This window comes from Gopherus evgoodei, chromosome 4 (genome assembly GCF_007399415.2).
Source record: "Gopherus evgoodei ecotype Sinaloan lineage chromosome 4, rGopEvg1_v1.p, whole genome shotgun sequence".
Lineage (NCBI taxonomy): Eukaryota > Metazoa > Chordata > Testudines > Testudinidae > Gopherus > Gopherus evgoodei.
Window position 1 is genome coordinate 3,940,461 of NC_044325.1, and position 19,476 is coordinate 3,959,936.

The window sequence follows — 19,476 nt, forward strand, 5'->3', positions numbered from 1 at the left end:
TCCTTTCGAAGGCCAGGGCTTGTTCTCTGACAAGACAGACCCCAGACTCAAGAGTCTGAAAGACAACCGGGTCATTATGCGGTCCCTCGGGATGCACACCCCCGTGACGCAGCGTAGACCCTTTAGGTCGCAGCAACAACAACAACGCAGGCCGTTTTCCCAGTTCCGCCAGCGGCAGGACCTTTACAGGCGCCACGGCAGGAACGGAAGGCGCAGGCACTCGGGGAACCAAGGGGGGCAGAACCAAGGCTCCTCAAAACCCCCGCCTGGACCTAAGCCTTCATTTTGAAGGAGCGCCCGAGGGCGCAGTAACAGTTTCCCCTATGGCTCCTTCCCCCCCGTTTTCCAACCGCCTTTCGTTTTTCCTCCCGGCGTGGTCCCAAATAACATCGGACCGCTGGGTCTTAAGCATGGTGCAGACGGGATACCGCCTGCAGTTTGTTTCATTTCCTCCTTCCCGCCCTCCTTCCTCGTCCCTCTTCAGGGACCCCTCTCACGAGCAATTCCTTCGGCAGGAGGTGCAGACGCTCCTCAGCAAAGGAGCTATAGAGGCGGTTCCGGAAAGCGAGAAAGGCAAGGGGTTTTATTCCCGCTACTTTCTGATCCCCAAGGCCAAGGGGGGCCTCAGGCCTATCCTCGACCTGCGAGAGCTCAACAAATACCTCGTGAAGTTGAAGTTCCGCATGGTATCCCTGGGGACCATTATTCCAGCCCTGGATCCGGGAGACTGGTACGCCGCCCTCGACATGCAGGACGCGTATTTCCACATTGCCATTTGGCCGCGCCACAGACGCTTCCTCCGCTTCGTTGTGGGGGCTCTTCATTATCAATTTGCAGTCCTCCCATTTGGCCTGTCCACGGCCCCGAGGGTGTTTACAAAATGCATGGCAGTTGTCGTGGCGCATCTTCGGCGCAACTGTGTCCACGTGTTCCCTTATCTGGATGACTGGTTGATTCGGGGCACGTCGGAACAACAAGTCAACAGCCATGTCTGCGTGATCACCGGCATGTTTGCAAGTCTGGGCCTCTTGATAAACACAGACAAGTCCACCCTGAGGCCCACTCAGAAGGTGGAATTTATCGGGGCCGTCCTGCACGCCACTGTGGGCAGGGCCTCGCTGCCTCTGCAACGGTTCCAGACCATGGTGGCGATCGTTCAACGTTTGCGGTCAGCCCCATTGACGTCATTGAGGACATGTCTAACCCTGTTAGGCCACATGGCGGCTTGCACCTTTGTGACCGACTACGCTCGGCTCCGCATGAGGCCTCTCCAGCTGTGGCTTATCAGTCATTACAGGCCGGCAAGGCAACCGTTAGACATGTTAGTCACAATCCCCCAGAAGGTCTTAGATTCTCTCGGCTGGTGGCTAGACCAGTCCGTATTATGTGCGGGTCTTCCCTTCCACCCCTCTCAGCCCTCGGTATCCCTGACAACGGATGCCTCAGATCTAGGCTGGGGGGCCCACCTAGGGACCCTGCGGACACAGGGCCTGTGGTCTCAGGAGGAGGTGGGGCTACACATCAACATGCGGGAGTTGAGAGCGGTCCGCCTTGCTTGTCAAGCGTTCTGTCATCAGCTTCAGGGTCGTTGTGTCGCCGTGTTCACGGACAACACGACGACCATGTACTATATCAACAAGCAGGGCGGCACCAGGTCCTCCTCCCTGTGCCTCGAGGCGATACGACTCTGGGACTTTTGCGTAGCCCACTCCATTCACCTGAGGGCTTCTTTCCTCCCTGGAGTACGGAACACGCTGGCGGATCGATTGAGCAGATCCTTCCTGTCACACGAGTGGTCCCTTCGCCCGGACGTCGCTCTCTCCATTTTCCGGAGGTGGGGTTATCCCCGGGTGGACCTCTTCGCGTCCAAGGGGAACAGGAAGTGCCAAGCGTTCTGCTCCTTTCAGGGCAGGGAGCCGGGGTCGATAGCGGATGCCTTCCTCATCCAGTGGTCGACCCACCTGTACTATGCGTTTCCCCCGTTCCCTCTGGTCCACAAGGTCCTCCTGAAGGTGCGCAGAGACAGGGCTCTCGTGATCATGGTGGCCCCGGCATGGCCCAGGCAGCACTGGTACACCATGCTGCTGGACTTGGCCGTAGCCGACCCAGTTCCCCTGCCCCTTCATCCGGACCTGATTACCCAGGACCACGGGACCCTCTGTCACCCAGACCTGCAGTCGCTGCACCTAGTGGCGTGGCTCCTGCGTGGCTGACTGGTTCCGAGCTGCGCTGCTCCACGCCTGTGAGGGAGGTGCTCTTGAGCAGCAGGAAACCGTCCACAAGAGCCACATATTTGGCGAAATGGAAACGCTTCTCCTGTTGGTGCGTAGAGAGAAATCTCCGCCCTATGGAAGTTTCGGTAACCGAAATCTTAGACTGTTTGGTCCCTCAAAGGGCAAGGTCTGGCCTTATCGTCGTTGCGAGTCCACCTAGCAGCTATCTCCACCTTTCACCCGGGTGCGGACGGTCGCTCCGTTTTTTCTCACCCGACGGTGTCAAGATTCCTTAAAGGGCTGGAACGTTTATTCCCTAACGTCCGTCCCCCTGCTCCGACCTGGGATCTTAACCTGGTGTTGTCCCGGCTCATGGGGCCCCCCTTTGAGCCGTTAGCTACTTGCTCCCTGCTTTACCTCTCTTGGAAGGCTGCCTTTCTAGTAGCTATCACCTCAGCTAGACGGGTGTCGGAACTCCGAGCTCTTGTGGTAGACCCCCCATATACGGTCTTCCACAAAGACAAGGTGCAGCTGAGACCACACCCTGCTTTTCTGCCCAAGGTGGTCTCAGCCTTCCACGTCAACCAAGAGATTTTCCTTCCGGTTTTTTTCCCAAAACCTCACTCCTCAGGCAGGGAGCAGCAGCTCCACTCGCTGGATGTCCGTAGGGCTCTCGCGTTCTACATAGAGAGGACCAAACCCTTCCGAAAATCCCCCCAGCTTTTCGTGGCGGTAGCAGATCGTATGAAAGGGCTTCCTATCTCCTCCCAGAGGGTATCCTCTTGGGTTACGTCCTGTATCAGGACCTGTTATGACTTGGCCCATGTCCCTACGGGCCGTGTGACTGCGCATTCTACCAGGGCGCAGGCGTCGTCGCTGGCTTTCCTCGCCCGTGTGCCCATCCAGGAAATCTGTCGGGCAGCGACCTGGTCATCGGTCCACACCTTTGCTTCCCACTACGCCCTGGTCCAGCAGTCGAGGGAGGATGCGGCCTTCGGAACTGCAGTGCTCCGTGCCGCGACTTCTCACTCCGACCCCACCGCCTAGGTATGGCTTGGGAGTCACCTAACTGGAATGGATGTGAGCAATCACTCGAAGAAGAAAAGACGGTTACTCACCTTTGTAACTGTTGTTCTTCGAGATGTGTTGCTCACATCCATTCCACACCCGCCCTCCTTCCCCACTGTCGGAGTAGCCGGCAAGAAGGAACTGAGGAGCGGGCGGGCCGGCAGGGATATATATCGGGTGCCATGGCGGCGCCACTCCAGGGGGCGACCTGCCGGCCCACTGGAGTTGCTAGGGTAAAAAGTTTCCGACGAACGTGCACGCGCGGCGCGCACACCTAACTGGAATGGATGTGAGCAACACATCTCGAAGAACAACAGTTACAAAGGTGAGTAACCGTCTTTTTCCCTACTTTGGGGTGCATTCCTTCCCCCTTTTTGTTAGTATTGTGTTGAACATCTGGTCACCATTAACCTTTTTAGTGAAGACTGAAGCAAAATAGGTACCTCAAAATAAAACACCCCAGCCTTGGTGATGTCATCAGTTATTAGCTTTCCTTCCCCACTAAGGAGAGGACTTATATTTTTCTTCATCTTTCTCTTACTCCTAAATGTATTTAAATAATTTATTCTTATTGCCTTTTGTGTTCCTTGCTAAGTGCAACTCATTTTGTGCCTAGCCTTTCTGATTTTGTCTCCACATGCTTGTGCTATTCTTTTGTTCTCCTGCTTAGTAATTGTCCATGCTTCCCCTTTTGTAGGATTTCTTTTTGATGTTCATGTCCTTAAAAAGCACCTGATGGAGCCATATTGATTTCTTACAAGTCTTCTATCTTTCCTTCACATGGGGATAGTTTGCAGTTGTGCCTTTAATATTGTCACTTGTAGAAACTGTCAGCTCTTCCAAACTCTTTTTTCCCTTAGATTTTCTTTGCATGGGAGCTTACCTACAGGTTCTCGGAGTTTGCGTCTTTTGAAGTACATGGTCCTTATTGTGTTGCTCTCCCTCCTTCCTTTTTTTTCCACAATAATGAAATCTATCATTTCATGATCACTTTCACCCAAATTGCCTTCCGCCTTCAGGTTTGCAATCAATTCTTCTGCGTGGGTCAGAATCAAATCTAAAATGGCTGTCTCCCCGGTTACTTCCTGCACTTTCTGAAACAAAAAGTTGTCTCCAGTACATTCCAAAAACTTACTGGAAATTGTGTTTTGCCATATTACTTTTCCAATAGATATCTGGGTAGGAAAAGTCCCCAGTTACTACTAGGTCTTGTGTTCTGGATATGTATTGTTTGTTCTAGAAATGTCTCATCCACCTCCTCTTCCGGATTTGGTGGTCTGTAGGAGATCCCACCCTGATGTCACCCTTATTTTTTTTCCTTCTCTTTATCTTCTCCCAGAGATTTTCAACTGGTCTGCCTCTGCTGTGCTTCTGGACCACAGAACATGTGTATATATTCTTGAGGTATAATACAACAGTTGTATCCTGCCTGTCCATCTTGAACAAGCTATATCCCTTTATCCCAGTATTCAAGTCATGGGACTTATCCCACCAGGTCTCTGTGATGCCAATTAAGTCATAATTTAGCTTATGGATTAATGCTTCCAGTTCTTCTGGCTTATTCCTAATATTCCTTGTATTTGTGTGTAGACATCTAAGATGTTGAGCAGCTTCCCCCACTGGTTTGCCTCTTGTGGGTCCTGTGATCTTATTTTAAATTTCCATGTCTCCCCTTCCCAACATCTAGCTCTCTGTTAGGGTTGCCTTTTTTATGCTTACCTGGTGGGTTTTTATCACCTGCCCTCTTTGAACCTAGTTTAAAGCCCTCCTCCCTAGGTTAGGATGTCACTGTGCATAGATGCTTTTCCTCTTGGTCAGGTGGGTCCTATCTCTTCCCAGAACAGCATCCCATGGTCAGGGAAGCCAAAGCCCTCCCATTGACAAAAAAACGGCCATACTGGGTCAGACCAAAGGTCCATCTAGCCCAGTATTCTGTCTTCTGACAGTGACCAAAAGCAAGTGCCCCAGAGGGAATGAACAGAACAGGGAATCAAGTGATCCATCCCCTGTTGCCTATTCCCAGCTCCTGGCAGACAGAGGCTAGGGATGCTTCAGAGCATGGTTTTGCATCCCTGCCCAGTAGCCATTGATGGACCTATCCTCCATGAATTTATCTAGTTCTTTTTGAACCCTGTTTTAATCTTGGCCTTCACAACATCCCCTGGCAAAGAGTTCCACAGGTTGACTGTGCGTTGTGTGAAGAAATACTTCCTTTTGTTTGTTTTAAACCTTCTGCTGACATTAGCTGTGCAGCCATGCATTCATCTCCAGGATGCACATGTGCCTGCCCAGGCCCTTGCCCTCAACCAGAAGGATGGACAAGAATACAACTTGAGCTCCTGACTCTCACCCTTGTTCCCAGAGTCTGGTAGTTGCTGCTGATCTGCTAGTGCACAAGTGGATGAGAGGCATGGAGTAGCGATCAGAGGGTCAGATAAACCTTGACAACCTTTGCGTAATATCTTGGATGCAGGCTTCAGGCAGGCAGCCCACCTCCCGGAACATTATATCAGGTTGGCAGATGAATGCCTTTGTTCCCCTCAGTAATCCCTGACCACCAGTACCCTATACTGCCTCTTCTTGGGTGCCATGGCTGTGAGCCTCCCAGCCTCAGGGGCTTGTGGCTCCTTGTCCTTAGCTATTGAGGTGTGCTGCTTGTCGCTCATTGCCAGTACGGTGTACCATTTCTTCACCTCGATGGACGGGGGACTTGGGTGGAAGGTGGAACACTGCTTACTGGCTGAGGTGGCCAGTGACCAGTCTCCTCCCCATACAGCAACTGGTTCTCCGTCCTCCCCTGGTGCCACTGTAGTCAACTAGCATCCTTCATCCCAGATGTTTCCATGGGCATCCTACTAATGAAGCCCTTCTGCTTCGGGAGCCGCCGCCACCTGCCCATCTCTCACCTGCTTCCTGAGGGACGCCATCGACAGATTCCACTCACATGGGGTGGTTCTCGCGGCCTGGCTCTCATCAGTGAGGAGATGCAGGCATTTCCAGCAAGTCAAGACCAGGAAGCCGCCAGGGTCAGGAAGACTGTCTGAAGGCAGAGAAAGAGCTAGCAGTGGTGTTTGGTGACACATTTCCCTCCCATTGCAAGTTCTTCCTTGTCGAGTACCAGCTGGCTGATTCCCTTAGTCCCCCAGCTGCTTCATCTCACCAGCCATGACCCTTTCCAAGTGAGAACTTTAAGTCAGAGGGCTTCATCCATAGATCTCAAAGTGCTTTTACAAAAGGTCAGTTTTGATTAAGGAAAATTTTGGCCCTAGTTAACAAGAATGTAAAGGAAGACTAAGTACAGTTGAAAATGATTACATCTCCAACGTGTCTCTAATTATTCCGAATGTTGGTTTTAGATATTCTGGCTGCATAAATCATATAGCCAAAAACTTCAGTCTTAGGATTCCTTTGGAGTAATGAAAAGTCTGGGATGAAAACCTGTAAGAGTTTACATGTCTAGTAAAATGGAGTGAGAATTATCAGATAGAAGTGGCTTCCAAACATCCTTTGATCTAAACAGATTGTGGGTTATGGTGAATGGATGAAGCCTCTGGATCCTTTCCAGTTTCTCTACATCCTTTCTCTATATTGGCAACCAAAATTGGACATAGTTCTCCAGGTGAGGCCTAACCAGTGTGGAACAGAGCAGTACATGCCAATGAACGGGAACGTTACAAGCTGGCACTTAACTTGCATAAATTAAACCCCACTAACACGACATGCTTAAAATCTAGAATAAACTTCACACAATATTGAAGTCAATGAGTACAAAATGTGTATTCATTTTTGGAATAATTTGAAAGTTAATAGAAGTTCTTGACTGGGAGTAGAAAAGGGTTAATGTACCTGTCTTTAATCCTGCAAACAAAATTTATATTTGAATTCAGGACAGAAGTCTTGGGTATAACTAGTTGAAAAGCTGTAGGCTGGATTCAGTTGGCCTTTTCACAAATAACCAAAAAAATAATTAAAATGGTCTTAAATAATCTTCCAGAAGCTGCATCAAGCATCTTGTGCCAATATCTGTGACTGGTTGGATCAAGAGGTTAAAGTGCCTCACACAAAATCATTTTTTGGAGCAAGAATTAAATAGAGTACGAGGGAAAATTGTGGAATAACCTGGTCCTTATAACTCTAAAGTGAAGGATGCCAATCTTAAATTAACAAGTCTCAAAGCAACTTTTACTTCTTTATAAGCCTTTTTAGATTGGAACTCAGGGATTTTAATCTTTGCTGATGATGCCTGACAGCTACAGGAATCTCAGTAGCTGGTTTGGGACTGTTTGTAGGTGAAAGGATACCAGGAGAAAATATCCTTTCAACAAACTAGAGCATTTTAAAGTATGTCCTATATTACCACTGTGTATAATAGGAGCAACAGTATCCATGACCTACAAAAGATGTGTGTGTTCAGGATAAGATTAGATGCCAAGATGGTATTAAACACTGCACAGACTTATTTCCACATTCAGTGTGTGAATGGCCCATGGCCCCTGAGGCTGTTTCTTATGAGAGAACACTTGTTTGGCATACAAGGGAGAACCAGAAGCAAAACCTGGATCCAGACTGCCAGGGGTAAGCCCAGGCCTTGCAAAGGTGTGAATCTCTTCTCAGTCCAAACAGTCAATGTATCTACAGCCAGGCCTGACTATCTGCAGAAATAGGCCTGGGAGGCAGGAAAATCCATTGATCAAGCACATGTATTCCCTTTGCTTTCAGATGGGAGTACTGGGGACAGAGTGCTCCATAACTACTCCCTAGGCCCCTCCACCTCCCTTCTGCAGTGACTTTCTGATCCTGAAAGAGACACATCACAGCATTGTACACGAGTCTACTCACGTGAGAGTTTTAGAGATCGCCCTTACAAGACTGGAACTAACAGTCCTAACCATGATTGCCAGGCATGGAGGATTACTACGTGTAGTTAAAATAACGGAGTGTGGCATCTCAGGAAGAATTCCTGGAACTTTGGCTTGGGCCGCACTTAAACCTAAAAATGCATCCTATTTTGAAAGGAGGTGTTCAGTTTAGAATGGTAGTTAGTTATCATCACTCATTATACCATTCTAAACTGAACACCTCCTTTCAAAATAGGATGCATTTTTAGGTTTAAGTGCGGCCCAAGACAAGAAGTTAGTTATCATCACTCATTATGCTTGTGTTAGTGAAGTGTGTGTCCCAGATGTTTAGGAACGTTAGAATATTCCCTTCAACATAAAGAACTTGTTGGCAAAGTCAGGAACTTACAAGTTACAGGGCAGAGACAGGGTAAAGAGCACTGCTGCCAAAAATAACTAAATCTTGGGGTAAGAACTTGATTACCTAAAGCTGAGTAGCTCCATCCGTATTTAGGCATCTGAACAAGTAGCCTCTAAGAATTAGGTGCTGCCATCTGCAGCTCCTGTTGATTTCAGCGAAAGCAGCATAGAATCCTAGATTATCAAGGTTGGAAGGGACCTGGTGCCTGACCTCTCAAAATTGGATTCCATCTTTGGGTTCCCACCTCAGAAACCCGGGCTTGAAAATGTCACTTTGATTCTTATAAAGTATACAAATACGCATTCATGTAGGAATTAAAGCTTTTCTAGACAGTGTTTTCAAGTTTGTTAAACAAAACACATTTGTTTAATTTTGCAGCTCCGGGGAACCAGATGAGAAGAAAGCACATACAGATGATGTGACGTTAGCATCTACCCAAATGATGGATGGAGACATGCAAGCAAATCAGGCTGCATATAATTATAATGCATGGTATCAGGTGGGTATGAGGTGATCGCTTTCTGTGACTGTACGTTCTGAATGTATATGGTCTGTTTTACCCCCAAGGACCTTATTTATCTGCAGCTAGATACTTAATGTTTCAGATGAAACTTTCCTTTTGCATCCACACTGCCTCTTTACATGAATTTGTTCCTCTGTCGTGGACCAAGAGTGGCAAAGACTGGCTCTTCTGCGACTTGACTCTTCTTATATGGGTCTGCTTGCATAAAAAAGACGCCAAAATACACAAACAGTTGAGGGAAATCAGCCTCTCTTCATGCTGGAACCTTCTACCCTGCAGTTGGAGGACTACACATTTCTGCAGAAAGGCCATCTCAGGGTTGCCATGTTAGTGAGTTTTTCTTAAAATGCCTCAACACTTACATGAGGTCTGACTTGCTTTTTATACAGTTATTCATCTGAGAGTAACTCATTTCGTCATTGAGTGTGTTTGTGTGGATGCCAGTCTTGGTGTGTGTGCCCCCTGTGCTCTCTCATGCTCCTGTAGGGGCAGGGCAGCTGCGACCCTCACTTAATCTGCTCTCTCCACCCATGGTAGCAAGACAGAACCTAGCGAATGTCCAATCTGTTAGGCTTTTGCTCCCACTAAACTCTTCAGAACTTTCCAAAATACACTCTACTTGCTGTAGAAACAACAGATAAACTATGACCCATATAGATTGATTCCTGACAGCTGGACATGCCCCCATATAGCATGGTTCAACCACCTACCTAATGGTGGACTCTTAAATCTTTGGGCTTCAAGCCTTGCTCTTTCTGCAGTGGGCTAATTCTGCTAATAGGTGGGCACAGCATATGCCTCTTCTGCTTGGGAGCAAATCATGCACCAGATAGATGTTCTGCATATTCCGTTCATTTTCTTTGACGAATTGCAGGACACTGAACTGAAGCTCCGTTCACTGGAGCAGTTGATGAAGGGCCTCTCTGGATCCAGGAGTCAGGTACCAGATAGAACATCTACAAGCAACCCCTCCAGTAGACATAAGATGCCCAGTTTGGTGGCAGAGCAAATGCAGACATCAATGGTAGCAAAGTCTGGCGTCGAGAGGCCACTCCAAACATCAGGGCAGAGACTCTAGGCAGCGCTTGGGATCTTCCAGGGGAAAGACTGCATAAAGCCTTGAGGGGAGGCAGGGAGATCACTGAGCCTCACACTAAATCTAGAGCTAGAGACGGCTCTTTGTTAACCATCAGCATTCACCGCAGCAAAAGTCACTGACAACACTGATATATGTATTTGTGGAGGATTCTGGTCCCATGTTGAAAATGACCCTGGTTCTGAGACAACCACTGTCCTGGACCCTGATACAGAGAATGTCATATGTCTTGGCACCACTTCTAGAAGAAATCTATTCCTCACCTCCCTCAAGCAGGTAATCTTCTTCCCTGAGGCTGACTTGTGAGACCATGGATAGACCAGGTGGATCTCCCTAAAGGGCCTGCAGCCACATGAAGATTAGTATTGGACTGCCATCATCAGGCAAACCCAGCCATAGCCATATGGAATGCTACCATTGACTTCCTGGGTTTACTGGGGTCCTCCTTTGCATAATTCCAGGAGCAGAGCCTCATCCCATTCTAGGAAGAGGTTAAGATTACATTCCCCAATTGTGTGGCTTGCTAGACCACAGACAGTGGGCCTGGAACAAAGCCAGGAATTCCTGAATGTAGGATCAGAGGAACAACAGAATCTTACCTTGTCTTGTAAGGATGTTTCAGCCTAGTCACAAGACAAAACAAAGACCCGAGCGCTGGCTGACTTTAGGACATTCCAAAATCTGCTTAAGAGACTAGCAGAGACTCCTGAAATAGATGTCAGTTAATCAAGACAAATCCTGTAAATTTGTTATGCTGATGGCACCAAGCCCAGCCAGGATTGCCATTTCAATAACTGAAGGGTGGTTTGACGTAATGTCTTAGTGAGGTCAAACCTCTCTTGGCCAGGCTCGGTGTCAGCATACAGAGTTTGTATGACTGACATCTTTTTCAAGAGTGTCTGTCTGCTATTCACTGCGTCAACCTGCCACTATCCTGGCCACAGCAAAAGGAGTGGAGAAGTGATGCCAAGTTGTGCACAAGGCTACGAATATTTTTATGCCCACCCCATTCTGGGCTTGTTGGCAATCTCAGTGGTGCAAGAAAAGTCTAACAAAGAGCACCCTGAGTGATAAAGATGCAAAGAAACTCTGTTGGGTTGAGAGGAAAGCCTACTCTTCTGCCTTCCTCCATGTTTGAGTGGCAAACTACAAAGCCTTTGTGGCCAAATATAATTTTCTAACTTGGGACATAGTAACAGCCTTTGTTGTCCAACCTTCCATCAGAGAACAGGAATGAGCTCAAGGAGGTCATCAAAGAGGTCCAGTTAGGAGCTAGGATGGCCCTACAAGCAGCCATGGATGCTTCGGACATGGCATCCAGGTCTATGGCTATAGTGGTTATTATACGAAATGCCTCCTGGCTCCAGATGTCAGTGGTTCCCAACGAGGTACAGGCCATGATATAGGATCTACTCTTTGAGGGGATAGAATTGGACAGCCAACACACAGACAATGCCCTGCATTCCTAAAAGGACCTGAAGGCCTGTTCTACACTGGCTGGGGGGGGATCGATCAAAGTTACGCAATTTCAGCCATGTGAATAATGTAGCTGAACTCGACGTACTTAGATCGACTTACCATGGTGTCTTCGCAGTGAGTCGACTGCTGCTGCTCCCCCGTCAACTCTGCCTGCGCCTCTCGCGGAGCTGGGGTACAGGAGTCAATGGGAGAGCACTCGGGGATTGATCGCTGCCCACCGATCCAGCCAGTAGTGAAGACATACCCGAAGACTACCCTGTGCTGCTTGGGAATGTTTACTATCGCCCCTTAACACAAACTGTACCATTGCCAACCTCAGATGAGATAGCGGAATGAGTTATATCCCACCAAGCAGCCTGATCGTAGGCTAGATATGCCAGGAGACACATCTTCCTCCTCTTCAGTGACACACTCAGCACTAGTGGCACATTAGTAAATTTGACAGGATTGTCAGGAGTTGGCTTAGGGTCCGTTCAGAACCTGTAACCTTTGTAAGTTGCCTTACCCTGTTCCACAAGGTGTGGTGTGCCAGAACATCTGAATGGTAGGTGTTAGAGATCAGTGCCCATGGCTGCTCCATCCAATTTCATTCACTGGATCTTTCTCACAAGAGCCTGCTGCAAACAGAAGTAGATTTGTAGCTTCATCTAGGAACCAAAGAGGAAGTTCCATCCAAGGCAAATGGCTATCCAGCCTCCTTTTGAAAACCTCCAGTAAAGGAGCTTCAACAAACTCCCTAGGCGTCTGTTCCATTGTCTTACTGTTCTTACAGCTAGAAAGTTTTTTCTTGAGATTTAATCTGAGTCTGCTATGCTGTAGTTTGAACCCATTGCCTCTTGTCCTATCCTGTGTGGCAAGAAAGAACCACTTTTCTCTCATCTTTTTGACGGCAGCCTTTCAAGTATTTGAAGACCATATCTTGTCTTCCCCCTTAACCTCCTTTTCTCTCCTTTTCCAAACTAAACGTATCTTCACCTTTGCTCATATGGTTTGCATTCCGTCCTTTTGATCATCTTTGTCACTTGTCTCTGGATCCTTTCCAGTTTCACTACATCCTTTCTATATGTTGTTGACCAAAATTGGACACAGTACTCCGTCTGAGGTCTAACCACACTGAGAAGAGTGGTACTAGCACCTCCTGTGACTTGCATGTTATGCCTCTGTTAATGCAACTTAAACTTTCATTTGCTTATTTTGCAAGAGCATTGCATTTCTGACTCATGTTGAGGTTGTGATCTACCACAACTCCCAAATAATTCTCAGCAGTGCTGCTTACAAGGCAGTTATCCCCCATTCTGTATTCACGCATTCCCCCCCCCCCCCCGGTGTAGCACCTCACGTTTGTCTTTGTTAAATTTCATTTTGTTGTCTATAGCCCAGGTCTCCAATTTATCATGATCCCTCTGGATTTTAGCTCTATCCTCCAAAGTGTTGGCAACCCACCCCCTTCACCCCAGCTTTGTTCACCTGCAAATTTGATCTCTAGTCCTACATACAGGTTATTAATAAAGATGTTAAATAACACTGGACCCAGAACAGATCTCTGGGAACCTCAATTGAGACCTCTCTCCAATCTGACATCATTCCATTAGTAGTTACTCTTTCTGTGCAGTTAACTAATTATATATCCACTTAATGGTGCTTCCAGGGAGCTCGCATTTCTCCAGCTTACTTATTAGAATGTCACATGGGACTATATCAGAAGCCTTGCTGAAATCAAGTATATTACGTATACCACATTCCTCCTATCCACCAAACTACTTATTCTGTCAAAGAAGGAAATCAAGCTGGTTTGGCATGATTTGTTCTTGATAAATCCATTCTGGCTGCTAATGATCACCCCTTCATCCTCCATGTATTCACAAATTGAATGTTTTATACATAGCTCTAGTAGCTTCTCAGATACCAAGGTCAGGCTGCCTGGTCTGTAGTTCCCTGGTGCCTCCTTTTTTCCCTTTTTAAAGATGGGCACTATATGTTAGCCTTTCTCCAGTCTTCCAGGACTTCTCCTGTCATCCATGAGTTTGCAAATATTATTGTCAGTAGTTCTGAGATTTCTTCAGCTAATTCCTTCAGTACCCTGTACAAAGAAAGAGGGTTTGTCCTGTCCTAGACCTAAGGAAACTCTCTCTCTCTCTCTCTCTCTCTAACCTACTTCAGCAATGTTCCAGTATCAGAGATCTGCCAGGCAGGAACCCACCAACCAAATGGTCAAACAATATGCCCATGACGGAACAATGCTTCAGTTTTTGACTAAAATAGTTTACAATTTCTCATTCCTGTTCTCCAGTGAGGGGACTTTTTGCCAGTCACGTTGGGATCCACTGACATGTACTTTGAGAGAATGGTACATTCTGTACAGTAACTGTGGGTCTTTGAGATATTGCAGTCTTTACAGATCTGCCCTCTAGCCCCGCTTTCCAGAGTCCATACCAACCACAGGCTTTGATTTGTGAGGGAGCTGCTGGAAGGTTATGGCCTCCCTGCCCTTAATGCTCTAACACGAGGGCACAGGGTGCACGTGCAGCCCTGATGGCCACAGCAGTTCAAAAGCTTCCAGTCTTGTGGCACATGTTTACCTACAATGAGATGCCCACTGACCATACCACCATGAAGAACCAGTCATAGAATCAGAGAGTATTAGGGTTGGAAGAGACTTCAGGTGGTCATCTAGTCCAACCCCCTGCTCAAAGCAGGACCAACACCAACTAAATCATCCCAATCAGTGCAGGGTAAGTATTCTTTCCTGACATGATGTGTGGAGGTAGTCTGTTGAAACTCAAGTATCAGAGGGGTAGCTGTGTTAGCCTGGATCTGTAAAAAGCAACAAAGAGTCCTGTGGCACCTTATAGACTAACAGACGTATTGGAGCATGAGCTTTCGTGGGTGAATACCCCCTTCGTCAGATGCGTGCATTCACCCACGAAAGCTCATGCTCCAATACATCTGTTAGTCTATAAGGTGCCACAGGACGCTTTGCTGATTCTGTTGAAACTGCAACTTATCAAATATATTTGAAAAATGATTTCTGCTCATTTTCCCCATGATGTCTCTTCTAGTACAACTACCAGAACGCATGGAATTATGGACAATATTATGCACCCCCGCCAACCTGATCAGAAGAGAGACTGGAGTTCATTGTGGTGTTTCAGCAAAGATGGAGTATGAAAATATATTTTTTTAAATTAGGGATGTGAACAAATGAACTATTGTAATACCTGCAATTTTGTCTTTTTGCATGTGAAACGAGCCCATGTTCACGGGGTACGTGAAGCAAGATTTGTGTGTTGGTAGATACATTGAGCTCTGTACACTGCTAGTTACCATAAATGTAAATTTATTTCCCACACTAACTTATGGAAAAATTATCTGGAGGCTTTTTTTGTTCTGTTGTTTTGAGTCAGCATTGCTTCAGTAGGTATTTTTAAATCCCTCAAGCTACAATCTTCTTTTAAGCAATGAGGAAATTCTGATGTCCAGTGTTTGTCACAGTAGCCAATACAGGAGATGAACAGTATGGAAAGGTCTATGAACATGAGCAGCCCCCTTCAATTTTTTTCATCTTTCCCTGCTCTCCTCTTCACCATCCAAAAACCTCATTTCCTACCCAGCTCCTCCTGTGAAATTTGTCATGGTCTCAGTGAGCAGTGCCCTAATGAGTCTGTTTATTGCCATGATCATAATGCATACAGGAATGTCAACATTTGAAAGTTGTGTATTTTATATTTTACATGGGGTCACAAATTAAATGCAGTGCAAAATGGTTGCATCCCTTTTTTAAAAAGGCACTGAAACTATGGTGTTCGGGGTGGATGTTTGTAATTTAGAATTCTCATGTACAAGTTGAGTAAACTTTTTCATTTTGATCAAAGTGATCATTCTCTTTTGTAATAAAACCAAGGAATTCAGTAATTCTCTGAGCTTTGTTGGATTTTCTCTTTGCTATCCTATTAAAACTTTGTGAATGTCAAAACTCAGTGTTATGCAGTTGAAAAACGCATGTGTGTCTACACTGCAATTAAACACCCCCAGCTGGTCTCTGTCAGTTGCCTAAGACTCATGGGCCTATAAAATTGCAGTGTTGACAGTTGAGCTCAGGCCCAAGTCAGCTGACATGACAGCCAGGGTTTTTAATTGCAGTGTGGATGTACCTATGTCCTTAACAATGCAACTACTACTACCACATTTTCTGTGGTTTAAATAGGGTGACCAGATGAGATGAAGAAAATAGCGGGACACACTGGGGGAGGAGGGGTCTGCCAGCGGACTGCAAAAAAACCCACCTCAGTGCTGCCAGCAGAGCGAAATATCGGGACAAATTACATCCCGACCAAAGATCAGTCGGGATGTGGGACAACCACTCAAATATCAATTTTATTGGAATGTCTGGTCACCCTAGGTTTAAAATCAACCAACTCTGGGCAAAAACATCTTTTAAAAAATGGAACTACTGTTAACTGAGGTTCTACATTGACCTTTGCTCTCCTATAATGCAGATGGGTTTGAACACCAAAATTAAGCTAGCAAGTCATTGGTATTTTGAAGTTGAAGTGCACACGGAACTTCTGCAGCACAGAGGTTCTCCACTTGTTCTCTTCTAGAGGCCACCTCTAGGGTTAAGCTTTGTAGAGCACACTTTTGAGCAGCATTCTTATAGCACATATTGTGCTGAATTAAGTGTGTGAGAGGGGGAGAGGTGTCACCTAGATAGGTGCAGGGATTTGAACTAAACCCCTGTATAGTGGAGGTGTAAATTTACCTTTTATGTTTCATTTACAGCAGGCCTGCACAACTCGTAAAGTGGTGAGGGCCATATTACTCCAAAGAAAACAGCTGAGGGCTGAACCCCCCGACCCTGCCAAGCCCCCTTGAAACAACACCCCAGCCCCCCCTGAAATACTTCCCCCCCCCCCGAACCGCCTGCCCCACCGCTGCCCCACCGAAACAGCAGTATTGAACCTTGGTAATATGTTATAGCAGGCCCCTAAGGTAGTATAATTAAGGTAAAAGAAAAATGTCTTTGCTAGAAGTAGAATAAGATCTTCCCCCCAACTCTGTAATCAGTTGCCCTGTTGAATGAATGAGGGGTGACTGAGGAAGGCAGCACCTCCAGACAGCTGCAACCCTTGGAGAGGGGATGGGAGCCAGACCAGATCAGGAGAACAGGTCAGCCACTGACTCCTTGCTCACCACCTCACCCCTCTGCCACTGCCTGCTTACCTCTTCAGCCCCCCCCTTCTCTGTCTCACCTGCCCCCACCCCCCCCACTGCCCAGCCGCTCACCTCCTCACTACCTCACCCTCTGCCATGGCCCACCTGCCTCTTCAGCCTGTCCCTCACCCGCTGCTCGCCACCCACGGGCCGCACAGTGAGCCCACAGGGGCCGCATGTTGTGCAGACCTGATCGGCAGTTTACGGGGGAGGAAGTATGGGAGGAGAGTGCTTTGGGCTTATCTAGCTTTTGATTTATGATATGCCATGTGGGCCTGAACTGGATTCAGGAAACTCTTTGTGTCTGTCCACATACAGCACCTAAACCTTCAAATTAGAAAAAACTTTTCTAGGCTGAACTGGAAGGGACCTTATGTGCCTAAACATGCTTTAAATTATGTACCATTAATTACTGATGGCTCCTAATGAGTGTCTTTTATTCTGCTCTGTTTACTACTGTTGAAAAATTGTGTATAACCCCTGCAGCTAGGTATCGAATCATAAATTAATGTTTAGATAGACTAGCAAAGGATTTGATCCACAAGTGAACCGTTCCTTTTAAGTGTATGCTGGTGGTTGAAAGCTGAAGCTGTCACACAGCTCGTGTGGTGGTGGTGGTGGTGGTGGTGGGTTTTTTTTTTGGTTTTTTTTAAAAAGCCAAAACTGGCTGAGAACTTAAGTCGGATGAGAACACACTGCAAGCCCTAGTGATGATCTGAACAAGAGCTCTCAACTACAGTTGTAGCTGTTTCCATCACTTCACGCTGACAGCTACAGACATCTATCCTGGACCCCCACACAGACACTGGATTGAAGGTGTACTAGAACCATCTGTACCCACTAACTCTCCTTTGTCCTCCGATGGGGAGCTGTTAACACATTACAAGAAACCATTCAAGGTGAAATAGGCAGTTAAGCAAAGGAATTAACAGTTTGTTTTACCTTGTATTAAGCTGTGACACTAAGGCCACGTCCAGACTAGATATTAAAATTGATTTTAGATACGCAACTTCAGCTACGTGAATAACATAGCTGAAGTCGAATTTCTAAAATCGAGGTACTCACCCGTCTGGACGGTGCTGCATCGATGTCCGCGGGTCTCCGTGTCGATTCCGGAACTCCGTTCGGGTTGATGGAGTTCCGGAATCGATGTAAGCGCGCTCGGGGATCGATACATCGCATCCAGACTAGACGCGATATATCGATCCCCGAGCAATCGATTTTAACCCGCCGATGCCGCGGGTTAGTCTGGACGAGGGCTAAGTGCTTGTCGCATTTACAGGGGTGCAGTTGTGCCCCTGGAGCACTTAGTGAAGGTGCTCCCCGTGCTGACAGGAGAGCATCTCCAGGACAGGTGCTCCACCTCACGGAAAGGTGGGAGCTATGTTGATGGGAGAAGCCCTCCTGTCACCATTGCGCTCTCTACACCAGGACTTATGGTGGTATAACTGTTGCTCAAGGTGTATTTCCCTGAGCGACTTCGGCTGCGTCTACACCATATACCTTACAAGAGGCAGTACAGCTGCTCTTTGGGGCCGGAAGAGCTCTCACCCAACAACAAAATAAAACCACCTGACAAGGCGCAGTAGCTTCGTTGCCAGGAGAGCAGCTCCTGCCAATGAAGCTTTCTCCACAAACTTTTGTTCAAAGGGGCATTTTTTCACACCCCTGACAAAAGCTTTAACAAGGAAAGTGCTAGTGTAGACAAAGCCTGTTATGCTGACAAATCAGTATTTGTAGATCCCAGCTAAGTACCTTTCCTAGACCTAAAGAAGAGCTCTGTATAAGCTTCATTTTCAAACAGCCATTGCTCCAATAACATTACCTCACCCACCATGTCTTTCTGCAGATATAAGGTTCAGAGTGACATGCATAGTTCACAATCCTGGAATCTTGTGGAGATCTCAAGGAATTTAACCATCCTCACCCAGACACCTTATATTAAACCTCCATGAGAGACTAGTATGGCAGTATTGAGTATGTAAAACTTGTATGTAATTTTCTACTGCTGGATCTGCCTCACATCCCCAGATGCCAGACGGTTGTTAGTTGAGAAGACCTAAATTCTGAAGCAGCAATACAAGAGTCCTACAATGGAAGTCAAGGCTACAAAACATAGTTGGTGTTCTGCAGTGCTCAACCTAGTCACCAGAGCAACGAGATGGGACTGGGGGGCTTGCCTGACCATGCCTGACACAACCACCTTGCAAACCTGCTCCCTGACTTCACTCAGCTGTAAACTCTGTAGGTATACCACCAGCGCATGGACCTCTTGCTCTTTCAATACTGCAACGCTTGGGACGCCACATTTCCGATGTATAAAAAACAAATACAAATCAACCCTAGATGCCACCTTATATTGTGTATCTGAAAGTCTTAAAATGAGGAGGTAAGCACATAATGCACTTCATAGATGGGGAAACTTAGACACAGAAAAGTTAAGTACATGCTCTCCCCAACTCCCACAAAACACCCATTCTGGATTTTAAAATTGTCAGATGGAGAATCCACAGCAACCCTTGGTCAATTGTTCCAAAAAGGTCAAGAAGAACCAGATGCTGTCACCTCCAGAGGGTTCAGCTAAATCTTGAGCAATGCCTGGAAGGTTACTCTGAGCTTTACTCATT

At 47.0% G+C, this 19,476-nt stretch overlaps 1 protein-coding gene across 6 annotated transcripts in view; it reads left to right on the top strand.

Moving 5' to 3' along the window:
* PRPF39 (pre-mRNA processing factor 39) overlaps positions 1-15,558 on the top strand; it is a 44,826-nt gene extending 29,268 nt beyond the window's left edge. For 4 of the 6 annotated variants that reach the window (XR_004000402.1, XR_004000401.1, XR_004000404.1 and 1 more), the window contains 3 exons: positions 8,919-9,039; positions 9,938-10,435; positions 14,698-15,558. Coding sequence is in view for 2 of the 6 variants with exons in the window: in XM_030562779.1 (XP_030418639.1) it covers positions 8,919-9,039; positions 14,698-14,754 (178 nt within the window). In the remaining 4 variants the exon portion in view is untranslated. The remainder of the gene's footprint in view (positions 1-8,918; positions 9,040-9,937; positions 10,436-14,697) is intronic. The other 2 variants (XM_030562779.1, XM_030562781.1) reach the window with 1 other exon arrangement.
* Positions 15,559-19,476: the final 3,918 nt, after the last annotated feature.